Source organism: Callospermophilus lateralis, chromosome 18 (assembly GCF_048772815.1).
Source record: "Callospermophilus lateralis isolate mCalLat2 chromosome 18, mCalLat2.hap1, whole genome shotgun sequence".
In the NCBI taxonomy this organism is placed as follows: Eukaryota; Metazoa; Chordata; class Mammalia; order Rodentia; family Sciuridae; genus Callospermophilus; species Callospermophilus lateralis.
Genome location: NC_135322.1, coordinates 2,222,132 through 2,242,304, shown reverse-complemented (window position 1 = coordinate 2,242,304; position 20,173 = coordinate 2,222,132). Strand labels below are relative to the sequence as shown.

The following is a 20,173-nucleotide window of genomic DNA, read 5'->3' as shown; positions in this document are numbered from 1 at the left end:
TTGAAGTCATTATGTAAATGTGGCATGTTTTCCTAGGAACAGAATTGCTGGGTCATGTGTGAATTTTTTTCTTTTTTGTGGTCATAGGGATTGAACCCAGGGCCTCGTACATGCTAGGCAAGTGCTGTACACTGAGCTAAATCCCCAGCCCCCCCAATTTTTAAAAAAATAAGTCAATTTTTAATTTTTTGTATTTGTAGATGGACAGCATGCCTTTATTTTATCTTTATGTGGAGCTGAGGATCAAACCCAGGACCCCATACCTGCTAGGCAAGTGCTCTACCACTGAGCTACAGTAGCCCCACATACTGCTTTTAGTGACTGCCATTTAGGTCCAGTGGGTAAGATGTGAGGGTCCCAGTTGCTCTGCCTCCTTGTCAGACTTAGTTATCAGTATTTTGCCTGTTCTAGAATTTCATATTTCTTTTCAATTTTAGCTGACTTCATGGATGTGAAGCCATGGAGGATTTCATTGAGAAAATTTTAAAACATGAATCCACTTTCTTTAATCATCACAGGGCCACTCAGATCATCTAATCCTGTGTATATCTGGATAATTCTTATTTTTTGAGGGATTTGTCCTTTTAATATAAATTGCAATTTTACTGCTATCAAGTTGTCTATCATATTCCCTTACTCTTTAATGTGCTCTACCACTGAGCCACAATCCCAGCCCTTTTGTTTAAATCTTGTTTTTTTTTTTTCCCCCATAGGTTTTTGTTCATTTTCTTGTGTTGCTGGGGACCCATCCCAGGTCTTGCACTAATGGGCAGGTGCTCTACCAGTGAGTGAGCTACACCCTCAACTCTTCAGGTCCACTATCACAGTCCTTTGTTTTATTCCCTGAAGGTCCTTTAAGTGTGCCTTTGTTTTTAAAACAGCACTTCTGTGGTTGCCTTGTGATTACCCTGAGACCTGTTGTCTTCAGTCAGTTTTCAGTTCATCCCCTCCTGCTTGTAGTCACCACAGGCCCTTTTACCTTGCGCAGCTCAAGGTTTTACTCACAAAAGGCAAAGGCAGCCAAGAGGGCCGGGTTGTGGCTCAGTGGTAGAGCACTGTCTGGCATGTGTGGGGTAATGGGTTCAACCCCAGCACCATGAGTGTTCCAGTTGCTCGGCATCTGTGTCCATCTACAACATACTATTTAAAAAAAAAAAAAAAAAAAAAAAAGGAAAAGAAAGGCAGCCAAAGTCTCAAAGCTATTTGAGAGGCTGAGGCATGATGGCAAGTTCAAGGGCTGCCTGGGCAGTTTAGCAAGATCTTTTCAAAGTAAAAAAAAAAAACCCTAGGGATATAGCTCAGTGGTAGAGCACCCTTGGGTTCAATCCCCAGCATCAAAATATAAATTGACCAGTTCCACCACGGTAAAAAGTTTTCACCCACCTATGAAATCTTAGTTGTGTCCTGGTTATTTTCTGCTGCTTTGACAATAATTTACTGCTTTCAACTCTTTAACCCAAGCCTATTCACAGAATAGCAGCGCACATACCACCCCCTGGTGTACACAGCTGGGATAATCCCTGCCCTCCAGTGAGATCAGACCTTGACACCAGGAAGGGACATAACTCCAGTGATTGGGTCTCCAGCCCTTGATTTTGAATAGATTTAAAAGTATCAGGGAAGTCTTGGCCTAGCTGGAATATTCTTAGAGGGATGGGTTTTAAGTCATTCCTGATGGGACTGATGTGGAGGGGCAGCATATGGGAGCTGAGAAGTCCTCAGCCCCACTCCATGCCAAGTACTGAAATAAACCAACAATATATAAGCTTTGTAGAGAGGACTAAGGAATGTGATTTAATAGCATCAATATCAACCTGTGAAATCCTGAGCAAGCAGCTCAGCTGTGTTAACTTCTAGCAGAAACCGGAGATGGGTCTTGTTTGAAGCCTCAGGTTTTGCAATGTTATAGAAAGGTATATACAGGATAGGAACCCACAAAGGAAGTCAATATTAAGGCCAGGCCTGGGATTAGACAATGCAGAGGATAGGCCCAGTATAAGACCAGACAGACAAGCTGATCAGACAAGGTTGAGTGCAAGGCTCTTCAGGCCTGTGGAGGAAGGTCACTGCAAATCACTGCTCATTCAGACAGAGCAAGGGCCGGACATACTGACTGCTGGGAGCAGGCTCCAGGGCTCCACCCCATTTTAGACTGGAAATCCCATTCCCAGAACACCTAGATGTTCTCAAACCCTAAGGAAAGTCCAGTAAACTAGACTAGGAGCCTTTGAAGACTGGGGGCAGAGCAGGGACACCTCATGCTCTAAACAACAATATAAGCACAGGTCCTAGGGCACCTGCCAAACGTAGAAACTGCTTTTCCAACTTTATTTAGAAAAACAAATCCAGGTCCCAGTGTCCCCCACACCCTCCCCCACCCCAGCCATAATTTAAATAATTTAGAGACAGCGTGGGAGGGAAGGGTTAGGAGGGGAGTTGAGCCAGGGATGGGAGGAGGAAGAAAAGCCCACTACAGCCGCCGAAGTGCCCGCTTCTTGTCTGTCTTTTTCTTGGCTGCCAACTTCTTATCGCGCTCACCAGCGTGCTTCTTGGCCATGGGACCATCAGCTCCTCCTAGACCTCCAGGGACCACAGGGTCAGTGGAGGACGCTGCGCCACTGGCCAGGGCCCGGCTGGCCTCAGCCCGCCCACTGCTGGGCCCACCTGCGCCACCGTGGATCTCTGTGAGCAGGCGGGCCCGGGCAGCATACTCCTCGTAGTTCTCCAAGAGCAGGCGGCCTGCCTCCTCGTTGAGCGCAGACTCTGGGTTAGGGTGGATCAGCAGGCACTTGATGGTCTGTGGGGAGAGGGCCCAGCAGCCTTCAGGGGTCTGGAATTGTCCAGCCTCATGCCCTTCATGCTGGCTTTTCCCTTTCTCAACTCAATACCTGAGACCAGTTCCAGCTGAAGCCTTACCTCTGCTGGAGTGGCCAGGCTACTTTCCTGATACCCACAGTAAATGCTCCCATAGGAGCTAATGCTACAGGCAAGCCTGGCCTAGTGGCTTCCTCCTCCTAGTCCCTTGAGGCCTCTCAGAGCCCACTGGTTTAACAGAGGCCTAAATGGAAGAGGGAAGGGACTCAAGGGCACTAAGGACTGGGCTGCTGGGCTCCACAGCTCCGAACTCTGTCTTTCTACAACACGGAATGCAGAAATCCAGACAGAAACCCAAATTTCACAGCCATAGGATTCTGGCAGGGCCCAACAACAACAAGAGGGAAAGGCATCAGGAGGTAGAATATTAAGAGACTAGTGGGCCAGAGGGAAGTCTTCAGGGCAGGCCAGGAAGGGGACGAGTCCTCAGTACCCTCGTCAGCCCAGGTAACAGGTATGATGAGTAACCAGGCCTAAAGTAGCCCCTGGTGGATCCTCTCAAGTGGGTCTGGGCAGACTAGCTACAGCTTCTAAGTATGGAGAGTATCTTCCCCTGACCCCACTTCAGGGGCTACTATAATATATGCAGAGCACCCAGCCCAGCAGACACTATTGATGAAGACCAGAGATGCAGGGACCCTACAATTTTTTACCATGGCACCCTAAACTTGGGGCCTGAATGCCTTGCTACAGGGGCAGGATGAAGCTCAGCATATACCACAGGGCAAGGAAGGTGGAATCCGTGGAAAAGGTTTGGGGTTTGGTTACCATTAAGCTTAATGCTTTCCCAATGCCTCCAAAGAAACCCCAATTCCCATCTTCCCAACTATCTGGTGAAGGGCTTATTAGAAATTTAATTGAAATTGAAAAAAAAAGAAAAGAAAAAAAAGTTCTTTTTTTTTTTTAAAGCTTGGGGGAAGGACAGGGAAGGCATCAAGTGACCTAAATGGTTTAAGTGGTTTTTAGAGACCACGGCACACTGGCCCAGACCAAGGTGTCTCTATTTCAGCCAATGCTGGGATGCTGTGGGCAGTCCAAGAAGCATACCTGGCCTCACCTCAAGGTGCTAGCAACACCTCTCTCTAGCAGTGACAACCAAAAAACATCTCCACAAGGCCAGGGGCAAAATCACCCTGGCTGATAAACAGTGTAGGAAACAATCTAGGACAGACAGCGGAGATGGCTGCATAGACCTTGTCGTTGTTAAAAAACTGCTGAACAAATTAAAAGGAAAAAGAAGCCAGGCAAATGCCTGTAATCCTAGTTACTTAGGAGGCTGAGGCAGGAAGACTGCAGTAACTTAGCAAGACCCTGTCTCAAAATTAAAAAATTTAAAATAAAATTTAAGGGGGTGGGGGAATCCTCTAACCAGACACTGATGTGTATGTATTTGCCAGGACACTATTCTAATCACAAACCCACCACTTGGTTCAGCGCCCTAGATCCAACCCTTCCACAATTTTTCAGAAAAATTGGGAACATGAATTTTTATGTGAAAATCCCCCAGACTTCAGAGTTGATTTTAAAAAAGAAAACAAAGCATGTGGCTCCCACATTACTGGGAAGCCAGGCCAGAACTCACCAGCAGCACATGTCGGATGCCCAGCTCAGCCGTCCAGTCCCTCTTGAGCACATTGACACAGATCTCACCGTTGGCACCCACATTTGGGTGGAATATCTTGGTCAGGAAGTAGCCCTTGGGTGGTGAGGCAGGGAAATCCTTCCCCAGCAGGAGTTTCATACGGAAGAGACCTCCAGCATAAGGGGTACCCTCTTGAGTAGAAGGAAGGAGATTGGGTCAGGAGGTTGAGGACTCCCAGCACCCCAAGCCCAGTTTCCAGGGTCTGGATGTGAGGCAAGTGCCTGACATCTCTTCTCCTAGACTGGAAGAATTCTTGAAGGCAGCAAAAAGCTAGTGTATAAGGGGCCATGACTGACATCCCCCCTTGGACACACCTTCTCTCTCTCCCAGGAAGCAGGGACCTGATGCCCACTTGTTTTCCTGGTAAATGAGAACAACAGTTTTCAACTCCACAGCCTTTCCCCAGCCCAGTACACAACTTCTCCATTTACCTACTGCTGGAGTAGAAAAATGTGGGAACCATGACTGTCTTACCCATCACATAGCCCCCAAATCCAGCACATCAGCAACTGGGCAGCTGCCCTTCAGAATCTCCTGAACGTGACCCCACTTTCAAGTATGGCTTCTCAACAGGCAACTAACTTCTTCCTTGCAGGTCAAAGGAACTAAGTAGGATCTGTCATACCCGTTAACCTCACTACTAGCTTCTTCCCCAAGCTCCTTAGAAGCCTTAGTGTCCCTAAAAGATCTGTTCCTTAACCGCTTCTTTCTATTCCCACTTAACACCCAGATCTGCCTGCTCTAGACCTTTCTGGAAGCCTTGCCTCCCCAACTTCTTGACCCTTCACCTTTCAACCATCCTACACAGCAAGATATGAACTCCTGCCAGGAATGGTGGCACACGTATGTACTCCCAGCGGCTTGGGAGGCTGAGGCACTAAGCAACTCAGTGAGATCCTGTCTCTAAATAAATAAAATACAAAATTAGGCTGGGGGGGCTGGGGATGTGGCTCAAGAGGTAGCGCGCTCGCCTGGCATGCGTGCAGCCCAGGTTCGATCCTCAGCACCACATACAGACAAAGATGTTGTGTCCGCCAAATACTAAAAAAAATAAATATTAAAATTCTCTCTTTAAAAAAAAAAAAAAAAAAATTAGGCGGGGGATGTGGCTCAGTGGTCAAGTGTCCCTGAATTCAATCCTCAGTACCAATAAAGAAAGAATTCCTATAGCTGTCAACATTTTAGGAAAATCTCCCTTGATCATATCACCGCTCCTAACTAGATCTTTCCTTTATAAGCTCTTGTAACACCCTGGCTGATTTTTTTTCCATATTTATTTTTTAGTTTTAGGTAGACACTATATTTTATTTTCTGTGGTGTTGAAGCTCAAACCTAGTGCCTCAAGCATGCTAGGGAAGCACTCTACCACTTGAGCCACAACCCCAGCCCTTGGCTGATGTTTTAAATATTTAAGTGATAACAGAAACATAATTTGCACAAAACAAGGTTCTAAATATCTCTGCAAAACAGAACAATCAAGTACAATCACTTATCTTCCCACAATGCGGAATTTTGCTTATGCCCAGCTACATCAGTGTTCCTGATACTAAAAGATGAACTTTCAGATGTGTGGACTACCTTCCCAACTTTTCCAAATATTAGTCCCACCACCTAGAACTCTCTTCCCACTCTTACTTAATTTTACCTACCCATTCTCAGGTCCCAGGGGAGCCACACTTGACAGCCTCACCCTCAAAAACTTAGGTTAAGATCTACATTATATGCTCTCAGCAAACAAACTTCTCAATGCTTATGGGAAAAGGATGCATGATTGCTCATTTGTGGTATCCTGCTGAGTAGGACTGTGGATACAAGAGTGCTATGCCTGCCCTGCCCACCATCAGTCCTCAGCTCCTAAAAGGGCACGGCCTCTGATGGGTGCTTTCAAGCCTTGTTTGTTCTAGAGCGGGCGACAGAAGATACTAAAAAGCAGCAACTCCCTCTTTCATGCCCACACTCACCAGGGCCCTCGATGGTGACCTGCAGGTCAGTGAGGTCCTCCTCGTTGGGGAAGACCTTGATGCCATCAGGTGGGTCCGTGGTCAGTGTCGTCACTTCCTTGTACACCAGGCGGATGATGTGGGGGGGCAAGTTCTCTACATTGGAGTTCTGAGCATAGTCGGGAGAGGAAGGTGAGTGGCCGGCAAAGCTGGGCCTAAGGATGCCGTGGCCTCCCTAGTCTTGACCCTACAGGTTTCACCCCTGGGCCAGAATGCTTTATCGCGGTCCCGGGCAGACCTCCCAAAAGAAATGGGGGCAGGTCTCCGAAGGGGCCTCTAATGGCTCCACCTAACTCCGATGTCCCCAAGGCCCGCTCCCAACCCCGCACGGGACCCCAACGGTAGGCCCGAGGCCTAGCATGTTTCCATGTCCCACATCCAGCCTTGGAAAACCCACCCTTGAAATCTCGGCTCAGGCCTGGAAATGGCGGCGGGCGTCTCGCTCGCAGTAACACCCGCAGGCGGGTCGCAGAGAGCCCAGACCCTTCCCCGAGCATCTGCGGGTCTTCCTGGCCAGGGCTCCTGCGGGATGCTGGGGCCCCTGTCCGCCTTCAGAAAGGCCCTTGGGTTGGACCCCAGCCCAAGACCCCCATTGGGTCCTCGCATCTGAGGCCGCTCTGAGAAGCTCCTGGGACTATGCCTCCTTCTCCAGGGAGACCCCGACCACCCCTCTCGGGCCCGGTGGCCCGCGCTTACCATGACTGCGGCCGGCCGGGGGCGGGTCCCCCCGGCCCCCTTCCCGCGCTCTTCGGGCCGCCAGCCGGGGCGGGGGGGCCAAACTGCGGCCGCTGCGGCCCTGGCGGCCCCGCTCCGCTGCCGGCTGCCTCCGACGCCCACCGAACACCGCGCCCGCCGCTCCGCCCGCCCCGATGCCCGGCCGCACTGAGCCAGCCGCGCGCGCACCTCCGCGCTTTTATAACCGCCCGAAAGCCCCGCCCCGAGGCGCGCCTTGACCCGAGACGTCAGCGCGCATGTTCCTCGGGACTTTACGCACTCGACCCCTTCCCCGCACACCGCAAGCGTAAGCGAGAAGCGTTCGGGAGGGGACTGCGTGGCGGGCTGGCCAATGAGGGCGCGCGGGGTTCGGAAAGGGGATCCGGGAAAACGAAGGACCTGAGAACCGGAGTGGAAGCGGAAGGAGACCCTGGAGGCGGGGCTGCCGCTGATTGGGCCGTTTGAATGAGAAGCCGCCACGGCCCGCGTACACGCGCGCGCGTCCTGACGCAGAGGAACTCGCGCACGCGACTAACGGTTGTTCTGTGGCCGAGGAGGAGGAGGAGGAAGCGGCACTTGGGTTTTTAAAAGAGTGATGGAAGGCGTTCGGGCCAATGGGAACAAGACTCGCGCAGACCAATCCCTGGTGAGAGAGGCGGGGTCGGGTAGGACTGGAATCCACCGCCGGGAGCGCAGTTGAACGCGGAGAAACCTCTCCTGGCCAATGAAATTCGTTAAGTTTTTTGTGTATGCAAATAAGCTCGCGGTGCCTGTCGGCGCTGCCGCCTCTCCACCAGGGTCGGGGTGGACCCTGGAGTCGCTGAGGTCTTTCTGTGGGGCGCCATTTTGTGCAGGAAGTGACCTGGCACACGTCTGCGTTGAGAAGGCCCACAGACGAGGAAGGCCCAAATAACCCTAAGGCTTGGACCGCTGGCCCCGCACTGTGTGACCTCCGTCCTGCCCAGCTCCGTTTCCTCACGTGGCCAGTGGGATCTGGGATCCCTAGGGATGGCAGGGTAGGGCGGAGAGCCCAGGGCCTTCTCTGGAACTCGCTGTGCCTCCTGTCAGTCAGGTGGACGAGGCCAGGGCTCCAGGGCTGGCCTTCCGGAGGTGCAGGGGGAGCTGCCCACCTCGGGCATCTGTGCGGGTCTGCACCTCCTCGCACCCTGGGGCACCCACAGCAGTCCCTAGTTTGCTGGCCTTCCCAGCCATGGGCAGGGGCAGCAATATTCCGGTCTAGCCTGGCCGCCAGCTTTCCCTCAGGGGCAGTCTTCCTGGAAAAGGAAGGAGGGACGTTTAGGAGAGACCTGCGGCAGAGCAGCAACCTGTAACCATTTCGTGGAGAACTGGCCACAGGTGGGCATCTCACACGCCTGATCACCAGGTTTAGTCAGCTGGGTGCGTAATTCCAGCCCATTTAACAGGCAAGGAAACTGAGGGAGTTGGAGGCCACCCCCAACCTGGGACCAGGTGGAGCTAGTGGTCATCCTGAACACTATCAAAAGACAACACTGGTGACACTAAAGGTTAATATTATGTGGGTGCTGTGTGCCAGGCCCCTTCTAATTTCATCTCTGGACGCCTGCATTCATTCACCTGCCATGTGGCTGCAAGAAGCTGAGGGGACCCAGCAGAAAGTAAAAGGGACAAGACCTGGGCTATGGTGGGCAAGCCAGACAGTGAGACGTAGGTCCTCAGGTGTCATGGCAGTGAATGATGAAGACTAGGACCGTAGGTCAGAGTGGGGTTAGGGTTAGGGTTAGGTCTTGCCTTGGCTGTGCAGGGAAGGGCTCTCTGAGGAATGACCTTCAGGGCTGTGGGAAGGTTTATAGGAGAAGCATTTTGAACTCAGGACCTGCCGTGCAAAGGCCTGGTGAGGGGGATCTTGCCGAGTGCTTGTGGAACCAGCAGAAGGCCATCAAGGCTGGGCAGGAGTGATCATGGGTTCTTGCCAGGGCTTGAGGTCAGGGGAAGAAGTTGATTTATCCTGCAGGGCCTCCTGGGCCATGGTGTCTGTTTTGTTTCTTCTTGGAGCATTGGAGCCACTGGGGAGCACGACATGCCTCCATCTCCCTTGTGGGCAGAAACAAGGAGGCCAGTAAGCATGTGTGATGGTCCAGGTGGAGATGGTGGCTCCAGTAGGACTGGTGGCAGTGGGATGGGAAAAGGAATGGCACTCCACAGGGAATGCCAACAGGAACTGGTGTTGATTGGACGTGGGATGAGGGAGAGGGAAACGGTCACCTGCACCCTGAATCTTCATTGTAAATTTGGACTGGTGACCTTCCCTGAAAAGGTTCTTGGACCTGTGACCCTTTGGGCTTGGTGCCAGCCTACTCACCTCTGCCATCACAGCTCTAGACAGTGGACAGGTGTGGCTGTGTGCCTACACGCTGTTTCTGAGAACAGATGGCAGGCCTAGGTGGCCCTCAGGCTGTGTTTTCCCGCCCAGCTTTAAACTACAAAGCTGAGGTGCCCCACTCCTCAAGGGCCCTCCTCTCCACTTTGTGTTGGATACCCCAATCCTGCAGGGCCTATGAGCTCTTTTGCATGAGGCACTGGGTTCGATCCTCAGCACCACATAAAAACAAAGATTGTGTCCACGTAAACTAAAAAGTTTTTTAAAAACAGAATTGCAGTTATATACTTGTTTCCCTCAACTAGAAGATCAGTGCCAGGAGAGCAGGGGTCTTGGCAGGGCCTCCACCCCTAGCAGAATGCTGGACAAATTGAAGATGTTGACCCATTCGGTGAGTGTTTATTGAGCACCTGCTGTGTGTCAGGCACCAATCTGGATGCAGACGAGGACGCTGTGGGCTTGTTGGAATGAAGGAAGACACACGCAAAGGCAGAACAAGGAGTGCAAACAGGGTCACTTGCCACATAGCACCATCGTGGTCAGTAATGGACTGTGTACTTATGGTGGTGGTTCCTCAAGATTGGATTGGAACTAAAGAAATCTATGGCCTAGTGTTTACTTCACATTGTATATGTTTAGATACACAGACACCACGGTTATAGTTGCCTGCCGTACTCAGTGTGGTCATATGCTGCGTGGCTGGCAGCTGTGGAGGGTAGGCCTACCTCATGTCCTAGGTATGCAGGGGCCTGCCCATCTTGCATCCTACGTCATTATGTAAGTAAAGGCAGAGGGTTTGCCAAATGACACTGATCTCAGATCTTGTTTGGTGACACGGGAGTGAATGTGGTTTGAGAAGGCAGTGTCATGGAAATGAGTAGAGTAGGGGAAAAGGGCCTGGGGTGCCAGGTGGTGAATTGAAAGTGGGAGGTCAGGGCAGGCCTCCTGAACGGGTGTCAACGGGACCCAAGTTTGAAGGAGTTGAGCTATATAGGTATCAGAGGAAGGACATTCCCATCAGTGGGAACACAGGTCTCGCGTATCTCAGGAGCTTCCCAGAGGCAGGTGGGCTGGGAAAGAGTGAGCAAGGTGGAGTGTGGGAGTGGGGTGGGGTGTCACGGAGCATTTTCTAGGCCTAGTTTAGGACTCTGGCCTCTTCTCTGCAGGAATCGGGCGCCACTGCAGGGTCTTGAGCAGAGGAGTTCATGATATGGCTCAGGTTGTCTCAGCCCACTCTCAGTGAGGTGGAGGTGGAAGGGCCAGGGAGGAGGCTGTTGGAAAACCCTGAGAAAGGATGGCAAAGGAGGAAGGAGAGCAGCCATAGAGAAAGAGGGTCCAGGACAGCTGGGGGAGTGTGGCGGCATGGCAGACGCGAAGGGCGGTGGGTGTGGGTCTCACAGAGATGGCCAGTACCAGGAGTGGGGGGATTGGAACCTGGCTCTGTGCTCTCTGTGCCACCACAGGACTCTGTAGGATCCAGGATGGGCCATGGAGTGGTGGGAAGAGGGGCAGGGTGAGGATGTCATCATTACCAAGGGAGAGATGACAGTGGGACATCATCCAGGAGCTGGGGCCTTCCGGGAAACTGAGGCACTGTGAAGACCCCCTTCAAACCCTGATTCTTGCAATCAGATCAGAAAGATTTCAGACCTGTCACTTGGAGAAATAGGTATGAGTTTATTGAAGGGATAGGAAAGGGGACGTTCTCAAGGGAGACAGTAGTCCCTCTCAGAGAGGAGAGGGACAGTCTGCCCTTCCTGCCCTCCAGTTTTATTGGTGATCCTAGAGAAGTTATCAGATTCCTGCCCAGATCCACTCCTGACTTGACTGCTGTGAGAACTCTAGGTCACTTTGGCCCATGCTGACCAGTTTTAATTGGGTTTTTAACCATAAATTCTTACATATTTTGTGGTTTGGAGGAGTTATCCTTATTTCCCTGAGTTTCAGGGTCTGGCCTATGAAAGGATACACAAAATCTCCCTTCAGGGTAACTTGGGTCCTTCTTACCAACATTATTTCAGGCCTGCCTTCCTCCTGCAGATAAGGTAGTTTACTGAGGGTTGTAGCATATCCTGTCCACTGAAGCCAGGCAGAGCTGCAGATGAATTGCTTCTTGGGAAATCACACGTGGGGGTCTGCACAGCAGGCCAGTTACCGGATCATTCCCTGGACCTCATGTTCCCACCACTCGCGTCTGTCTGTGCCCTATCAGTGTGGCTTGTGTCAGGGACTGTGCAGAAAGAGCAAGGGGCACTGTGAAGACCCCCTTCAAACCCTGATTCAAACCAGGCTTGACCCTTGCCTTCAGGGAACTCGGAGTTTATGGCAGTGGCAGAGAGGTTTTGAATGACCCCAGTGGAAACCTGCTTTCTCTGGGGGCAAGTGCCAGCCGTTTTGTTTGTTTTGTTTGAAGCAGTGTTTCCCTGTGTTACCCAGACTGGCCTTGAACTCCTGGACTCAAGCCATCTTCCTCCCCCTCTACCTGCCAAGTAGCTGGGACTGCAGGCGCACATCATCATGCCAGCTCTAGGCCATCTCTTAGCTCATAGCAGTGGAGTACCACCCGGACTGGTGGCCTCCAGGAAGAGATGATGCCCGGGCTGAGGGCCAAGGGAGAGGGGGCATCAACAGGATGGTGGGATGGGGTGAGAGAAGGGTGTCCCGGGCAGGCTGGGCCAAGGCCGGGTGCGGGAGGGAAAGCAGTAACTGGAACGTCACTGTCATTTTAAAAAGCAAAGAGGAGCTGTGTGTAGTGACGCACACCTGTGATTCCAGTGACTTGAGGCTGAGGCAGGAGGTGGCAAGTGCAACTTGCAACTCAGCGAGATCTTAAGCAACTTCGTGAGACCCTGTCTCAAAATAAAAAATAAAGGGGACCAGGGATGTGGCTCAGTGGCAGAGCACCTCTGGGTTCAATCCACAGTACCAAAAAGAAAGAATTAGAAAAGAGGAAATATTAGTGACTCACCTGTAGGAGTGTCGTTGCTCTCTGAGATGTCATTTTGGGTCATTGTATATTAAATTGGCAGCTCTTAGGGGAAAAACCACAGGAGACTGAAGTATAGCTCAGTAGTGCTTGAGTAGAAGGCCTAAGGCCATGGATTCCATCCCAGCACCACCAAAAGCCAAAACCAATACCCCCCACCCCCACCCCCCAAAAAACTATAGGGATAGCCCTTCATTACCTTGTATGCATCAGGCAGTGGTTTCTGAGACACGACTTCAAAAGCACAAACAACAAAAGGAAAATAGGAAAATTGGACTTCAAATTAAAAATTTTCATGCTTCAAAGAACACCACCCAAAGTGAAAAGCTGCAGACCCAGCTCCATCATGAGAGCACTTGCCTCACCTGCACCAGGCCCTGGGCTCAGTCCCCAGCACCACACACACATTAAAAGAAGTGGAAAGATGGGCTGGGAGTGTAGCTAGGTCAGTGGTGGGTGCTTGCCTAGTGCTGCAAGGTCCAGCACTGCCAAAAAAAAAAAAGTGAAAAGACAAGGCTGAGGTCTAGCTTAGTGCACACAGAGGCCTGGGTTCCATCCCACACTGCACACCCACAAGCCTGCACATGCACACACAAAGTGGAAGGCAACTTGCAGGATGGAAAAAGACTTTTGAAAACCAAGGATCTGCCAAGGGGCTGACATCTGGAACATATGAAGAACAAAAGGACACATAACCCAGTTAAAAATGGGCAAAGGAGCTGAACAGGCATTCTTCCAAAGAAGATATAGAAATGGCCACTGAACACAGGCAAAGACGTTTCACATCACCACCATCAGGGATGGAAATCAAAACCTCAGGAGAGGCACTTCATCCCAGTAGGAGGGCTGGCAAGAAGACAGCAACATGCCAGGCACCATGGTGCATGGCTGTCAATCCCAGTGGCTGGGGTGGCTGAGGCAGGAGGATTGCAAGTTTAAAGCCAGCCTCAGCAATTTAGGGAGGCCCCAATCAACTTTCTGAGACCCTGTCTCAAAAAAAAAAGACTGGGGATGTGGCTCAGTGGTTAGGGAGAAGATGGTGACAGGCTGAGCAGTGGTGGTGTGTCTGTGATCCCAGTGACTCGTGAGGCTGAGGCAGGAGGATGCGAGTTCAAGGGCAGCCTGGAGAACTTAACAAGACCTGTCTCAAGAAAAAAAGGGCTGATGGGTGGTTCAGTGGTATAGCACAGGCCTAGCATGTGCAAGACCCTAGGTTCTATCCTAGCACCAAACATAACAACAAGTGAAAGCGAAGAATTTAGTGCAGCCGTGACCCTCACGCACTGCAGGTGGGTGTGTCACATGATGCAGCTGTTGTGGAAAATAGAGTCAAATGGCTCAAGAGTTACGACATGACACAGCTAGTCCACTCCTAGGTGCTTACCCAGGAGAAATGACACTGTCCACACAAAGTCATATGCAGATGTTCACAGAAGCATGTTCACAATAGCCAAAAGATGGACACAACCCAGATGGCCCTCAGCTGTGCGTGGGCGGACATGGGCTGGAATGTTATTCAGCCATGGAGAGGGCTAGCACAGTGATGTGTGTTTCAGAAGGGATGTGCCCCGAGATCCTTATGCTAAGTGAGAGATGCCAGTCACAAAAGACACATTATATGGTTCCATTTACACAAAATGTCCAGAACAGCCAAATCCACAGAGCGAGCAAGTAGGTGAGGGGTGGCCAGGGCCAGGGGCATGGAGTGATGGCTGGTGAGCACAGGCTCCCTGGGTGTGGCAGGTGCTGAGTCCCGATATGGCACTCTGGAGATATATTAACAAGACACGGAAGTTGGCACTACAGATGGGTAGATTTGAAGGCATATGAATTATGTCTCAATACAGCTGTCATTTACTTATTTTGATGGTGATGGAGATCAAACCTGGGTCCTCATGAATGTTAGGCAAACTACCGCTGAGTTACACTCCCAGCCAAGTCATTGATACCTAAAGAGAATTTTAAAAGAAATTAGTGTGATGGGAGAAACTGCAAGAAGAGAGAAGGATGGGGTAAAGAGACAGACAAATCTGAGCCAGGACAGGTGGTGAAGAGAGGCCAGGGTCTGCAGGCCTCAAGAGGCCTTGGGCAGGCTTGGTGGTGCCCTGGGGAGCCTCTGAGGTTCCCTGGATCTGTGTCAAGCTCGGTTCTCATCTGGAGAGGATCCTGGAATGTTGAGAGTGGAGACAAAGTCCAGCATCCAGTTGGTTGTGACCTGGGTTAGGGTGGTGGCTGTGGGGCGAGAAAGGCGATTTGAAGAAGTGACCTAGCAATGGGCAGGAATTGTCAGAGGATGAGTGGGGACAGTCACTCATCCTTCATAAATTTTGGTTATTCAGAAATTTACTTTTGCTCAAAGAAACCTAAATTTCCCCTTGGCTTGAATTTTTGCTGCAGAATTAGCCTTGGTTCCCATGTCCCTCGGTGTTAAATTATAAAAGAAACCTGTGCTTGGGGGGAATTCTGGCCACGGAGTGTAGGGAGGGCAATGAGAGGAGCCCCAGCCCTCCTTCCCTCTGTGTTCTCCCCCTACTGGCAGCCATGTTTTCTGCCCATGTGTCCTGGACACTTGATTAGAGGCCCGTCCATCCACATGTTGGCAGCTCCTGGTCAGCGACTGCCTTCAACTCTTAAACTGCACTTTGTTCCTCCAGAAGTGTCCTGTATCTAATGGTACCCAAGCAGGGTCTGCCTGTGGGCAGATGCCACAGTGAGTGTCCCGTACATTCGTCTGTGGCACAGCTGTGAACATCTCTGCAGAAGAAACTTGGAGAAACTCTGGAATCCCACAGGCTCCGAGTGTGTGTACTTGCCATTCTGCCAAGTGGTCCTTGGCAGGTTCTCCTCTTTGGGTTCTTACCATGAGGACGTGACTTGCTTCTGCAGCACATGTTTATTTAGCACCAGCAGCATGCCAAGCACTGTTCTGGGTGTCTGGGACTCATCAAAGGACGAGTTAGGAGACAAAATCCCTGTCCTCCTGGGGCTTCCATGCCAGCGGGAGGCAGGAAATTAACAGTCAGTACTGAGAGTGGGTGATGACCGTTGGGGTTGGCCTGAGGCCAGGGGCAACCCAGGACGCAGGGTGTCCAGTGCTCACACTGTGAGGGTCTTGGGTTCAGCCTGTAGTCATTAAGACGTATTCCTTAAGACAATTAGTAGCTGTGAAAATCAGAGCAGGCTGAAAGAGGTTCAGGAATGCTGGGGCACAGTCTAAATGGGCAGCTGCAGTGAGAAAGTGACATTTGAATGAAGATTTAACAGAATAGTGGCAGTCCTGGGACAAGGAAAGTGTCTCCGCTTTTATTTGCGTTTCCTTTCTTCCCAGTGGGCTTCTCAGTCCACTGGCTGTGGTTCCCTGCCCCTTACCAGCCTGAATCCTTGAACGCAGCCACTCATGGCTGCAGCTTGAAGTCTCTGTACACACTGGGGTGGGTAACTGTGGGAACCACTTTGCTTTGTGCTTCCAGAGCAGAGGTCTGCTTTCCTGGTGAGAGCATCCCTGCTGATTCCTAAGTGGGCTCCTAAGTGGACCAGGTGCTCCCTCTAGTGGCAGACACAAACCCTGGCGCCCAGGGCCAGGCTAGGCTTTCAGGGCTTCCTTAACTGCTCTGAAAAAGACGCCAAGAATAAGCGGGAAGTACCCAGCCAGGGTGAGAATGGGAGCAGACATACTTCTCACCCAGATGGATGGACTCAGGCTTTCTGTGCTGCAGTTGGCATCGTCTGGTAGAAGTCCTCCAAAGCAGCCAGGCCTTCACCCAACTGTCTGCCTCCAGGAGGGCCTCCTGAGGGACTGAGGGAGGGCGCAGAGTGCTATACAGGAAGATGCTCCTCAGTATTGCTTTCCCCAGGAAACTGGGGACACCTGAGCCCAGATGGGGCTGGTTTGCACCCATTCAACACAATAGACAAGAGCCATCAGAAATCATGGTGGATTTGTTGTTGAATCCTAAGTGCCCTTTTAACCATTTTTTTTTAACTTTAGAAACAAACTGAGGTAGAAATTAACATAAAACAGAAAGGGGACAAACAATAACAAACAACAAACAAGACAGGACAATGAAACACACAACAGGTAAGGCGCCAAAGACAAATTTAACCTACAGAAAACCAGACTTGGACCAGGGGACCAAGGGAGACCAGACTCGGACCAGGGGACCAAGGGAGACCAGACTTGGACCAGGGGACCAAGGGAGACCAGATTTACCTTCCCTGGGGAAATAGATGACTCTTGTAGTTTTAGGTGGGTGGAGGTTGGTGGAGAGATGGCCCTAGGGCTGAGGAACATCTTCTCAGAGGCCTTCCCCTAGGTGATCGCTCCACCACCTCACCTTCCTTGTGCGACCTCCAGAATGCAAGAAAAGTATATCTTGCTGGGGCCTCCAAACTTTGTGGGGCAGGTCACTCAGAAAACATACCGAGTCCCAGTTTTGTCCAAATTGAAGAGTTTCGTCCAAATTGAAGAGTCTTTATTTAGCTAGCCGGCTGGTGACTGCTCCCTGCAGCACCCATAACTGTCTCTGCAAGGAAAAGCCCTGAGCCTGAGCATTATAGGATATTTAAAGGCAAAACCACATCTGGGTTGACGTAGCTGCAAGAATGCAGGTACAGAAGCTGAATTGGGCAGTTAGCGAGACAATGGTATTTCCCATGGGAATTTCCAGGTTGGCATAGCAGCAAGCAAGCAGAAGGGAAGGGGGTCAAAATGACCCTAGTTCAGCACAAGTTAGAGAGTGGTTACTAACGTCTAGACAATCAATCTCTGACAATGTGCATTGCCCCAGAAAAATGAAAAGCAAAGAGAACAATTTTACATTGTATAAAAATTACTATTTTGTGTTGCCGAGTATGCTCTGCTAGGAAACTATTAGTGGGAACAGAGGCGGGCTTTCCCATGGGAGAAGAATTTCTTACATGATATGGAGTCTCAGGGTAAAATGGAGTCTGTTTGGTCATTGCCCGTATAGCCTGGCCCATAACAAAGGAATCTGATGAAAGTGCTAGATCCTTTTCTCTGAAACAAGCCATGAGCCTGCAGTAGTAGTGCATGACTGTAATTCCAACAACTCAGAGGAGAATGTCCTTGCTCTTCACAAATGCCTCCAGGGGCAAGGGGCATGATGATGGACCTATTCTTTTTTTTTAATTTATTTTTTTATTTTTTAGTTTTTGGCGGACACAACATCTTTGTATGTGGTGCTGAGGATGGAACCCAGGCTGCACGCATGCCAGGGGAGTGCGCTACCGCTTGAGCCACATCTCCAGCCCCCTGGACCTACTCTTAACTGCCTCCAAGAAACACCATGGATATTTGTGTGGCAAAGAAAACCAAAAAGCCCCGCTGTGAAATGTCAACACAGGGGACTGGCCAAGCGATGCAGGAGTCTTGAAACTTTCTGTAAGTTACAGAATATAAAGTCTGGAGTATAAAGTGAGACAGGAAGAAGTGAAATAGGAAGCAGGCCTGGTGCAGACTTCATCCAGCTCGGGCCGAGGACAGCAGCCCAGAGGCTGTGCTTACTGACACTACTGCTGGGAACGGAGCCCATGCCAGGCCCAGGGGGAAAGTGGGAGGCTGAATGCCCCTGTCAGGCCTCACCCTTGACCTGCCCGTCCAGGGCACAGTGTGCACAGAGGAGACTGCTTTCCTTGGGAACATAACGAGGTTGTTGGCTGGCATGGGAAGGCCTCGTCCTGTGTCATGTGCCACACGTGCATTGTGGGGTGGTTAAGGCTCCTGTGTGGCATCATCCTGGGTCCAGTTTGAAAGAGAGCCAATACCTCAGATATCACCAGGGATGACAGCAGAGGGACCGGAAGGCACGAGGGCTCTCCGAAACGCCATTGGAAAGTACCTCCACTCATGTTTGACCAGCCAGGGCCAGTCGCATAGGCAGGGAAGTGGAATCCTACCACGGGCCCTGAAGGAGAATGGGCGTCTTCGGTGCAGCAAGTTTATATTTGGAGTCTACCCCTCTCTCCTTTCACACAAATGAGGGCTTACCCACTGTTCTGTGTCCTGCTTTCCTACTTCAGACATCTTGGAGATTGTTCCATACCAAGCAATGTGGGCAGACAGAAGGGCACCCACGTTCTCTTTCATGGACTGCCTCACTCTGTTGAACTCCTGTTTCTCTCCCTGCAGCAAGTACACTTAGCTGGGTGCACGTGTTGCGCACACACGTGACTTCACACCCTCGTGATAATAGGTGAAGAGCAGCAGAGCAGCCTACATATGGGAATTCTGTTTTGTGAGAAAATTATTTGCATATGGAGAATTCTGGAAGAAAACATCAAAACACAAATAGCATTGACTCTGAGCTGTTGGTGGGCCTTCCCCTCGCTTCTCTGAATTCTCTGACAGTCACTGTCGTCATCAGGGTGCATTTGGCTGCCAGGAACAGGAGCCCGATCAAGAGAGACTCATGGAAGGGTTCAGGGACATCCGTGGGTCCTTGCTCCTCAAGAACAGGAAAGTGTTTGTTCTGTTCACTATTTTGCTGGTTAAGTTAGTGAACCGGCATAACAGAAAATAGGATCCGGCTTCTCGGAATCTCCAACCAAGGCTTGGCAGCTGCGGCCTCTCCACCATCCTGTCCCCTGCGTTCTCACCTCAGCATTTCTGTTTCCTGTCTCTTATCCTTCTCCGATCTCTTTCCAGAGTGGTGTGCAAATCATCTTGAGGTAGAGGCCAACACTTAGTTGCCCCTGGGGGAAAACTCTCTGAAAGTTTGTAGAACCAGTACATGGAGACACCTTCTTCCCCTGCTGTGGTCTGCTCAAGCTCTAAGACCAGAAGGCAACTTTGGCCGTCACTTTGCACAAGTTCTAACGCCCTGGATGGGAGGGGGAATGTTTTCTAGTGATCAAAAAAACTGACACTTCGAAGGGCTGCACCGCGCAGTTCCCCCTGTTTAGGATATCCCTCAAAAGAAATGCTGGGCTGGGCGTGATGTCGCACACCTGTCATCCCAGCAGCTTGGGAGGCTAAGGCAGGAGTATGGCAAGTCAAAGCCAGCCTCAGAGACTTAGTGAGGCCCTAGGCAACTTAGGGAGACCCTGTCTCAAAATAAAAGGCCTGGGGGGCTGGGGCTGTAGCTCAGTGGCAAAGTGCTGGCCTAGCATGTGTGAGGCACTGGATTCGATCCTCAGCACCACATAAACAAATAAAGGCATTCTGTCCACCTACAACTTCAACAAATAAAAATTTTTAAAAATAAAAAATAAAAGGCCTGGAGGTGTGGCTCAGAGGTTAAGTGCCCCTGGGTTCAATCCCTGGTACCCCCCATAAAAGGGATGTTGAAAGCCAGGCCCAGTGATGTCCACCTGCAGTCCCAGCCACCCAGAAGGCTGAGGCAGGAGGAGGGTGTTGGAGCCTGGTCTTTCTAGAAGTCATGAGGGAGGCCCTCACCCAACACAACACTGACAGTCTTTAAAAAAAAAAAAAAAAAGCGGGGGTGGGGAGAATTGTGAGCACAGAAACAGGTGCAGAGGGAAGACATGGGTAGTCACAGGGAAAGACAGTGACCTCAAGACAAGGGACCTGGGGAGAGGCCTAGGATGGGTTCTCGCTCTGTGCCCCCAGGAAAAAAACC

General features: G+C 50.9%; 1 protein-coding gene across 1 annotated transcript; it reads right to left on the bottom strand.

Annotated features, from left to right (window-relative positions):
- Positions 1-2,303: 2,303 nt before the first annotated feature.
- Positions 2,304-7,647, bottom strand: Ube2s (ubiquitin conjugating enzyme E2 S). The gene is made up of 4 exons (XM_076837929.1): positions 7,213-7,647; positions 6,478-6,625; positions 4,457-4,647; positions 2,304-2,797 (listed from the first exon to the last, which is right to left on the bottom strand). The coding sequence occupies exons 1-4, from the start codon at positions 7,213-7,215 to the stop codon at positions 2,471-2,473; spliced, it is 669 nt and encodes a 222-aa protein (XP_076694044.1). The 5' UTR covers positions 7,216-7,647; the 3' UTR covers positions 2,304-2,470.
- Positions 7,648-20,173: the final 12,526 nt, after the last annotated feature.